Genomic DNA, 9482 nt, shown 5'->3' with positions numbered 1-9482 from the left:
ATTAATTTTAATTTAACAATAAGCCGAAATGCACATCAAGGTAACGTGTCCATGTCAGCCCTTATTTGGCAGTTGGCCGAAATGTCGAGATCTCCGAAAATGTTTTTTTTTTACAGCCTACTGCCCCCACCATTGCACAATGCACTTTTAGGGCAGACTTGCAAACGACATTCTCTTACGGCCGATTTATCCAACTGACTCAATCGATTCCCATATGGGCATGAAGAGGCCCTGTCACGTACATAACTTGGCGAATATATTATTCACTTGTATCTCGACAAAAATTATAAACAATTAAAAGTTACGGCTGTGTATGAATTGTAATGACTACGGTTAGCTATACATGTTGGACAGTTTCGACGTGCTCGGTCCCATCCGTTGATTGTGGAAGAAACTCAAAAGCCTATAGCCCAACGTGTCTGCGCTTTGATTTCATTTGGAGACCCCTAAAAAGCTTCGCCTAACATATTCTCTTAGGCAAAACAATTAGACAAAAATTTGTGTTAAACTTCCACATATTTCAGTGATATCTTATCTGGCTTTACTTTTGCCTTGGCGAAATTTGCATACAAACCTTTTTTACACTACAGATACTGCCTTTCCCACACTTAAACCTTAAATACCAAAACAATTTACTGATGAAAATTTGCAATCGAGTTGAGTCACTGACAATATGGCAAATATTTGCGTTTGTTTGTTTAATCAGCAAATCTATAAATAAGTTATTCATTCATTCTTGACAAAAGAAAGTTCTTTGAGCGGTACACTGCAAGACGAAACCGTAGGGCCTACGGCATCGGTTATCCAAGTAAAATTAAACGCAATAGTTTCTGTTTTGATTGGACTCTATTGATATTACAACCAATTTATAGACAAGACGCTAAGGTCATAAGGTCGAAATTCCATGGTTTGCACGATATGTGGCGCTGTTCTTATCAGCTTGACGGGTTATTAATAAAGTTTAGATAAGACCCCCCCCCATAATATATATTGCAAGGTGAACGTTCTTCCGTCCAGCAACAATTCGGCAGTAATTGCAATTACACGTTGTTTTGTTTATTATAATTCATATTTTCCGTTTGTATTTCTTTAAGGCTTACATATTAAAATATATGCTTAGTGTATGTTCATTATTTATTGTTTCATTTATCAGATTACGATAATTACCAATTATGTTCCGTCTGCCTTTAATGCGTTCCTAAGACTTAACATAGAATTTTTACAGTGTGATATACGTCGCCAAGCGTGCATTGGATGATGTGGGTCGGTTATAAGAGTGTCTGTTCGTGTAGCTGCATCTTGTGTACTAATTTCATTGAATAATTTTTAAAGTTTTTAGTTTGCTAGGCTGCGTTTTGGGTTGTCAAACAATTGCAGTCACCTACGCTATCTGGATATCTGTGTTAGCTAGTTTTCGTGCCAGGCACCTACTCCACATTCCTTAGCCCCCGGACTCCTACTGGAATCCCTCCGCTCTGTCAGACCAGTTCTTCAGTTGTTTGGAGTTGGAGCGAGCTTCGATTCTCGTATGTACATTCGAAATGTGCTGCCGGCACCAACGCGATATTCTGGGCAGAAGAACCCAGAGCAACGTTCGCGACCACGCAAACGCCCATACCAAACCTCCATGTCTGGATTACGTATTCAAGTGCAACGCTTGCTAGTGTCTAGAACTATCCGTAGTCGTCTATGTTTCGTGTTAATATGTATACAGTTTACACTTAAGCATAAATATTTGTCGTCTAGTTGAATATAAGTTTGTGTATAAGTTGTGTTATTAAAACTCGTGTAATGCGTAAAACCAATTGAACGTAACTCTTTAAAACTTGCAACTCATACAGGTTGTTGTTTTAGATGCGACCAAGGCATCGCAAAAATTAACAGATACTCTATATACGTAAATCTATATATGTCTGTATATATATATATTATATAAGGTGTGTTCATGTCTGTAACGCTAGTTAACTATTATGTGTACAATGCGATTACTTAGCCGGTAACCTAAGACTAACTAAAATATTACACTTAAGGGAATCGCTCACGACGCATGCGCTCCACTCCGAGGACCTTTCTGGGAGGGATCTGCCTGTGTCTGTCCGAGTGTGCTGGTGTTATGCAATGCACTGATGCTATTGCTACTTGTGTGTTGCTGTTGCTGTTGCACTTGCACTTGCACTTGCCACGTATTTACAATCGCTCCCGGTTACTCTGCGCTCATGTCCTCCTGCTCCTGATGCTGATCCTCCGGCAACACACTGCGGCAGATCTCGTACTTGATCACCTTGCCGTGAATTTGGCCATCGGGTATTATCTGGACCTGCACCTGTTGCTGATCGTTGGCAGCCACCAGTTGCTGCTGGGCAGAAGCCTCCTGTAAAAGTGGGGAAGGGCAAAAGAGGTTAAGCTCAAGCTGGAAAGAGACTCTTGACCATGTCAGCCTATCGACTAAGCGACTAGATATGCATAAATAATATTAACTAAACTAAAGATTACGCTCAGGCAAAGAGGCGACAAACAACGTGTTGCAAGTTTCGGGGAAAAGGGGAAGTAAAGAGAGGGAGCACACAAAACATTAAAAGATGATTAAGGAGATAGAGTACAGACGCAGGCACGGTCGATTATAATTAGGGATACTTTCTAAGCATACGACAAACAACAATAAAAACAGCAAAACAACGAAAGATATACATAATATCATGATATAAAAGAACACTTATAGACAATTAGCGGTAATTTGGATATTTCATACACACCTAAACGCGCAAACTGAAGCCTTTGAATGGAATTCGATTTGATACGATACGATTGGATTGTATTCATTGCAAAGTTATGGGTTTCTTTTGATTTAAAGATTTGGTGAGAGAACACGCATAGACAGACACTCCTTCACATTGGCAGACACACCCGCACACACACACACACACACAACATCAAATCCGAGCGGTTCGAATCCAAAGACTCCAATACCATTCGAATCTGAATTTGAATTTAAATTCAAATGTGCGCTTGTGCGAACGGATGTCGCTCGAGTTTGTTATTGTTTGATTAGGTTTTAATGTTCATTTGTGGTTTTATTTAACTTTTTTTTTCAGTTTTTCTGTTTCGTTTAATTCTTAGTAAGAAGTAGTTGGTACAACAAGCTGCAAAGTATTGGAAAAGGTAATGCGATTATGTTTCAGATTCGGTTTCATTGGTTCAGTGGTATATATAGATGGGTTAGATGGGCGGGCATTGCAGAAGGAGGACACGCAAAACAAATGGAGCATTTAACTTAGAGTAAGCTAAAACTGATCGCTGTTTCCCGACTGACCGACAAAGCCTTTTAGGGGATGCCAATAAGAATCGTTTATTGTTGAATTGATAACATTGCTTAGGTGCTTAGTATTTTACATGTACGTTAGGGCTGCCTAACTAACTCCCAACTAGAATTAGACTTAACGCTAACTAAGTAGTGTAAATCAAAGCATTTAAAGGAGGAACGGAGCGGTTCGGATCGGATCGGATTGGATCCGGGGTGACGGGATATCAGGTTATCTGGGTTAACTGATTAACTGATTTTCTGATTATCGGGCTATCGGAGAGGCACTGGACTGGGACTGGAGTCTAGCATACCTGTTGCTGCGATATGGCTGGCTTCGTCTCCAAATGCTGGCGCTGGTGCAGCATCAGGTGGTTCTTCTGGAAGAAGGCCTTGCCGCACTCGCACACGTGGGTGCGCACTGTGCAGCCACCGTTCGGGTGCCGGCGATTGTGCTGCATGAGTCCGTGCTTGGCAGCGAATCCCTTGCCGCAGCTGGCGCAGAAGTGCGACTTCGGTTTGTTGGCCGGCGCCACGGAAACAACGTGCTGCTGCTGTTGCTGCTGCTGTTGTTGCTGCTGCTGCTGCTGCTGGGTCACGTGCTGCAGGTGCTGCTGCTGGCCGTGCACCGGCATCGTAGGCACCGCGGTGACCACCGCTTGGGGATGGGTCGAGTTGGCGGCCTGCACCAGCGTAGTCTGCGACATCACCTGACCGGTGGACGATATGATCTGCACTGGCACAGGGCTCTGGCCCACCAGATTCGGGTTGGCCGTGACCACGGTGCCCGGATTCAGGCTGGCCGTGCTCAAAAAGTGTCCCGGCAGCGCGGCTGTCAAGGCACACAGATCTGTCATCAGGCTCTTATCGCCAGTGTGAAGGCGCAAGTGAAGAGCCAAGGCTTCTCGGCTATTAAAGGCGCTGCCACACTCCCTGCAAGAATAACATAGGGTTTAGGTCGATTTCCTTAACTTTATGACCACAACTTACCGGCACACAAACTGCGGACGTGCCACGCCATTGGCATCCGTGGTGGAGACAGTCAGCAGCGTAGAGTTACCCGGATTGCTCACCACGGTTATGGTCTGCGGATGCGTCTGGTGGCCGGCCTGATGATGATGGGCCTGTTGCAGCTGCTTGAGTTTTTAATTTAGGTCAGTTAATTTATATTTATAGGTTTCAATAAAGGCTTAAGCTACATACCTGCTGATTGGCTATGATGGTGGCACTGCTCGTATTGGGATTGACGCCATTGTGCGCCGTCCTCACGTGCTGATGAAGCTCAGCCTTGGTGAGGAATCCCTCGCCGCAGCTGACGCAAGGATGGGCCTGCTCGCCAGTGTGTACCCGTCTGATGAGGAAATTTCGAGATTAGAGATTGATTCATGACATCTAGCCAATTCGAAAGGCTCACCTCATGTGTGAAACAAGCGTTCGCTTTTGCAGAAACTCTTTGCCGCACACAGTGCAGGAGTGCGGTATCTTGCCGTGAATACGTCCGTGGTTAACCAATTGGAACTTGCGTGGAAACGATGCCCCGCAGTCAGCGCATACAAATGGATTCAATGAACCATGGAAGCTGTGCGAAAAACGAGTTTCAGAGGTCAGTTCGGGAAAACATGGATTCTATGAATTTAACTCACCGCGAGTGCATAATCAGGTGGTTCTCCTGGGCAAAGCTCTCACCGCATTCCTCGCAGACATACGGCCGCTCACCGGCGTGGAACTTGCTGTGCGTGACCAGGTGTCGCTTGAGCGGAAAGGCGCGTCCGCACTCCTGGCAGACGAACGGTCGCTCGCGACTGTGGACCCGCGAATGGGTCAGAAGATGGTGCTTGAGGGTGAAGCTCTTCTTGCACTCCTGGCACTGATAAGGTCTCTCCGTGGAGTGGAGCAGCAGGTGAGTGTTGAGACAGTGCTTGTGCGCAAAGCTCTTGCCGCAGTGGGTGCAGATGTGGGGTCGTTCACCTGTGGGGACAACAGAATGATTAGACCCGCTCATTGGACGTGGGTAATCTGCCAGGAACAAGAACAACCACCTGTGTGCACGCGTGCGTGGGTTGTCAAATGATGCTTGAGCAGAAAGGACTTGCCGCACTCGTCGCAACTGTACGGGCGTTCCTTCTTGATGGTGGCGTCCGTCTAAGGGGAAAACCAAACGAATCCCATTAATATATCGTTTGAAATACAATATTTGCATTGGCTTACTTCGCTGAAATGCATTGATTCCTGTAGTTCGGTCTTTGGGGACAACTCCAATGTGCCTGGCTCCAACTTTAAGTTGGGTGCTTCGCCCTGCGAGTCCTCGTTATCCTCCAGTCCTTGTATTACTTTCTGTACTTGAACTGAAATACCAGGAAGTATGTCACCTAAGAGTGTTGTTGCACCGCCGACGGAACAAAAGCCAAATGGAATTCAAAGGAAGATACAAAAAAAAAAAAGAGAAGAAACAAAAGGAAAAAAAATAAAAGATCTGAACAAACAGAATATGCAAATCAAAATAATTGGGTTCATCGGTTAAACAAACTTAAAACAACGTTAGGCAAACCAAACCAAATGGCAAAAACTATAATCACAAAACGCAAAACGTAATGACGCCACGCAACCGGATAAAAGCAACCGGAACCGAGAATGTGCCAATATGCCGGATAGTATACGGTGGGATTACTTCAATTGTGTGTGTGAAGGAGTAGGTGGCAGGAGGCTCTGGAGCAGGGGTAACAAACACAGATTTGAGATGCTTACTTGGTGTCCCGCCGGACGCATGGTGATGGGATCCGTCGGCAGCGGTGATCGTGTGCGTCTGATGGTGGCCGGCAGCGATGGCGCGCTTGATCAGGATCTCGTTGCACTCCTCTTGCGTGAGATGCAGTGCTCCGATCGAGCTGAAGTGCGACTTGGCCGCCGCAGAGCCGGCGGTTAGCACCGTCTGTCCGGTCTTGGCATCAACGATGCTGCCGTTGGTCAAGGTGTGGTGGTGGGCGAGCCCCGGATCCCCACCAGCCGCGGCTGCAGCTGCTACGGCCGTAGCCGGATCTACCAGCAGATCTGTTGTTTCGTTTCGTTTCGTTTGGTTTCGTTTCGATTGAAGAAGGTTCGATCAGACCGCGCCCGCCGCCCGCCAAGTGATGAGGTGTGTGGTGTTTTATGGTGACATGGTGATGTTGTGTTTGTGCGGTGCAGTTAGCGAGATGATCGATGGGGCGGTGGTGGATCAGGTGCAAGAGCAATACGGGCAAACACACAAGCACAGTAGGAGTTTTGGAGGAGATGGTGGGTTTTAGGGTTCGGTTTCGGGTTCGGGTTCGGTTTATCGGGTTGAATTCAAGGGCGAGCGAGATCGAGCGAGAATTAAAAAAAAAAAATTAAAAAAATAAACGGGAGTAGAGAGAGAAAAACAATCGATTAACAGAAAACCCAAAATATATAGATAATAACAACACAGTAACAGCAATGCGTGCAACACTGATTCGATTCGAAGGGTTTTGGCTCGCTTTGAATCGATTCACTTACAGTTCTTGTCAAGGCTCAGCACCTGCTGGTTGGGGTCCTGCTTCTTGACCACCGTCGATGCTCCTCCGGCGGTGATAACTCTGCAATGGGATAGATAACAGATATATAGAGCCTGTGTGGGATTTTGACTGATGGAGCCCCAACGCACCTCTGTGTTCCAGGCGGAAATGAAGGATCGTTTACCACGAACATGCGACGTACAACATTATTTTTGCCGCCAGCTGTAAGGCCTTTAACATCCTTTTGAACGGCTAATGATCCATCCGTCGATAACAAATAGGGCATCTGAAACAAAAGGTTTTAATAAGGCTAGTAATTTAATATTTATTAGTTATAAAAGAAAACATAACTATTATGAAACCATTATTGATATTTTTTTTGTTCAAATGTATTTATCAAAGTGTAATTAAATTAAATTAAATTTTCTAAGTTGATTTTATATTTCTCAATGAAATTCCCACCTTGTTAGGCTTTTTTTTGGCGTACTTAAACTAAGGAGATAGTACAGTTGCTACTCGCTAAACTTAGAGCTGCAAGCTACGCTCAAAGTTAGCAGTGAATGGAGTTGTTGTTTTTGCCGCTGCTCGCTCTGATTGATAAGCAATGAACAGTAATAAACACGCTACACCTGCGCAGCCAGTAGTGCGGCAACAGATGATAAGGACTGAGAGGGGGTGGGGGTGATGACGAGAGGGGGATGTTTGCGAAAAGCGCGCCTTTTTTACTCTTTGGTGTGCGTGTGCAATTGGACATCGTGGCATGTGAGTGTGTGTGTTGGGCGCCAAAACAGTACGGCAAAAGTAATCAAAACACACGCACGTAAAACGCAACGCACACCAAAGAGCACACGTCATTTTTGGGCGTGTATGCGTACATACACACACACATGCAATCGCGGCGAATTCGCCACTGACGCACACATAAGGAAAGAACGGGCGCGCAAGTGCGGCGAATTAGACGCGATTGACGATTGCAATTGTGTAAGAGCCCGCAAAAAAATAAAACAAACATTATTTCTCCTGTGAATTGCACAACAAAAATTGTTGCTCTCCAAAATAAACTCTCGGCAAAAACAAAAGCCAAAACAAGGGGGAAAGCAATAAGTATTAATAGAACTGAAATTGGGTTAGCGATACATAGTCTAGAAAAATATCGATTAGCATCGATTGCCTTTGCCAGCTGCCACACTGCTGAAAACTTCACGACCTTCCTAATTAATTGGGCGAAATTGGATGGGGGGTCATATTATTTATTTACTTATTGGCCAGGTGCGCACACACAGGGCCGAGTGTGTGCACGCATTTGCTTTACAAATACCAAATTATGAATGTTTACGAATGAAATGGAAACGAAAAAAACAGTATGGATGTATGGTAAAAGAATTCTAACACACTCGCTCCAATCCCATATATTCGCCTGACAACGCAGTTACATAAAGTGTGGCGCATGCATATACATCGTACATGTAGTATGTATGTACGTCTGTATCTCGCAGTAGTCGCTCGTTTTCCACGTATACCGTACGTGAATGCCTGTCGGCCCGTATACATACACAGTTCGTTGCCGAAAGCAGCGAGTGTTGGTGAGGGAATGGAACGAGTGCGAGTGTAACGCAGTGCGTGTGAGCGTTTGTGTGTATGCATTGGTGGTCACAACACGATTCCGTGTGGGAAAGCAACAGCAATGCACACACACATATGTAAATGCACCTGGAAGGGGGCGGCAAAGGGAATATCCTGGCAGCTTTCAAAGGTTCATTATAGTTAAGAACTTAGTGATAAACTCACCGACTCTCCGCCGACCGTGGTGTAATTGATGTTGGGTGATATCTCCAGTACCGATTCGGCGCGGCTGCCGTTGTCCGCAAAACCCCAGGTATAGCCGAAGGGCGTCGGATTCTGGGCGGCGCACATTATTTAGCACAATGCGGGGGGCGGGGCAGAGGCAGAGAGAGAGAGAGGGGAGCGGGAATTTCGGGGGGACGGAAGAGAAAAAAGCGCAAAATTTCCAAACGCAAATGTAATTGCACTTCTCGCTTGCTTGTGGTATATGTAGGTATGTATGTATGTATTCTAAAGCACGTACAAAATACTAGCCTCCTCTAGTAGTAGTAAGTGGAAATTGGTAATGGTATTTTTGCGGCTGTGTTCGAAGCCAAAATATACACAACAAATTCAAGTCGTTTGGGTTTTTAAGCACTTTTTCAATCTTTTTTGGGGGCTATCGCACTGCGACGAAAACCACGACGAAAATCACCGCATTCGTTCGCCGCAACGAGACGGGGGCGAACTACTATATAGACCGAAAAGAAAGTCAAGTTGCTCTGGCTGCGGGCGCCATTTTTTTCCGTCCCTCGGTCGCTAAAAAATGTAGTTGGCGTTGTTGGGGCACTACTTCATTGATAACACACTCGGTTTGGCGACGTGGGCGTGGGTGTGCGTGTGCGTCGATGTACGTGCACGCGCCCCGTGTGACTATGTGCAGTTTTTGCAATTAAATTTATAAACAAAACACTCTTTTTCCTTCAATATAATTCACAGACACAGATACCACTGAACAAATTCCTTAGTGTTCGTGCTTCTCGTTCTCTGACGCCATCTTGTGTGTGCGCGGGCCAGGGTTGTCAAGTGGCGGGAACTACCAAAGATCAAAGATGTGGCAACGCCATTTC

The 9482-nt window shown here is 45.5% G+C and overlaps 1 protein-coding gene across 16 annotated transcripts; it reads right to left on the bottom strand.

Moving 5' to 3' along the window:
- Positions 1–1120: 1120 nt before the first annotated feature.
- Positions 1121–9418, bottom strand: LOC108149752 (zinc finger protein 2). Of its 16 annotated transcripts, none has more exons than XM_017277556.2 (13): positions 8897–9418; positions 8599–8709; positions 6960–7096; positions 6812–6891; positions 6044–6346; positions 5507–5703; positions 5335–5440; positions 4942–5266; positions 4713–4877; positions 4502–4649; positions 4289–4434; positions 3613–4231; positions 1121–2371 (listed from the first exon to the last, which is right to left on the bottom strand). In XM_017277556.2, exons 3-13 carry the CDS (start codon positions 7094–7096, stop codon positions 2204–2206), a joined length of 2394 nt encoding a protein of 797 aa, XP_017133045.1. In that variant the 5' UTR covers positions 8599–8709; positions 8897–9418; the 3' UTR covers positions 1121–2203. The 16 variants fall into 16 exon arrangements, 14 of the variants coding, with proteins under 14 accessions (XP_017133045.1, XP_017133037.1, XP_017133039.1 ...); XR_001774641.2 differs by adding an exon at positions 2754–3140 and having other exon boundaries at positions 2267–2371; positions 8599–9418; XR_001774643.2 differs by adding an exon at positions 2754–3140 and having other exon boundaries at positions 2267–2371; positions 4289–4431; positions 5338–5440; positions 5507–5643; positions 8599–9418.
- Between the last annotated feature and the right edge of the window lie 64 nt (positions 9419–9482).

Source organism: Drosophila elegans, unplaced genomic scaffold (genome assembly GCF_018152505.1).
Source record: "Drosophila elegans isolate 14027-0461.03 unplaced genomic scaffold, ASM1815250v1 contig_183, whole genome shotgun sequence".
Classification (NCBI taxonomy): Eukaryota; Metazoa; Arthropoda; class Insecta; order Diptera; family Drosophilidae; genus Drosophila; species Drosophila elegans.
This window is presented reverse-complemented; position numbering and strand designations above follow the sequence as displayed.

Bases quoted from the DNA above. Each gene is read 5' to 3' on its own strand.
- LOC108149752 (XM_017277548.2), bottom strand. From the start codon at position 8,724: ATGTGCGCCGCCCAGAATCCGACGCCCTTCGGCTATACCTGGGGTTTT. The intron at 5,704-6,043 runs GTAAGCATCTCA...GAATTCCATTTG, and splicing joins TGCGTCCGGCGGGACACCAA to GCTTTTGTTCCGTCGGCGGT. The intron at 2,372-3,612 runs GTATGCTAGACT...CCACTTTTACAG, and splicing joins CAGCCATATCGCAGCAACAG to GAGGCTTCTGCCCAGCAGCA.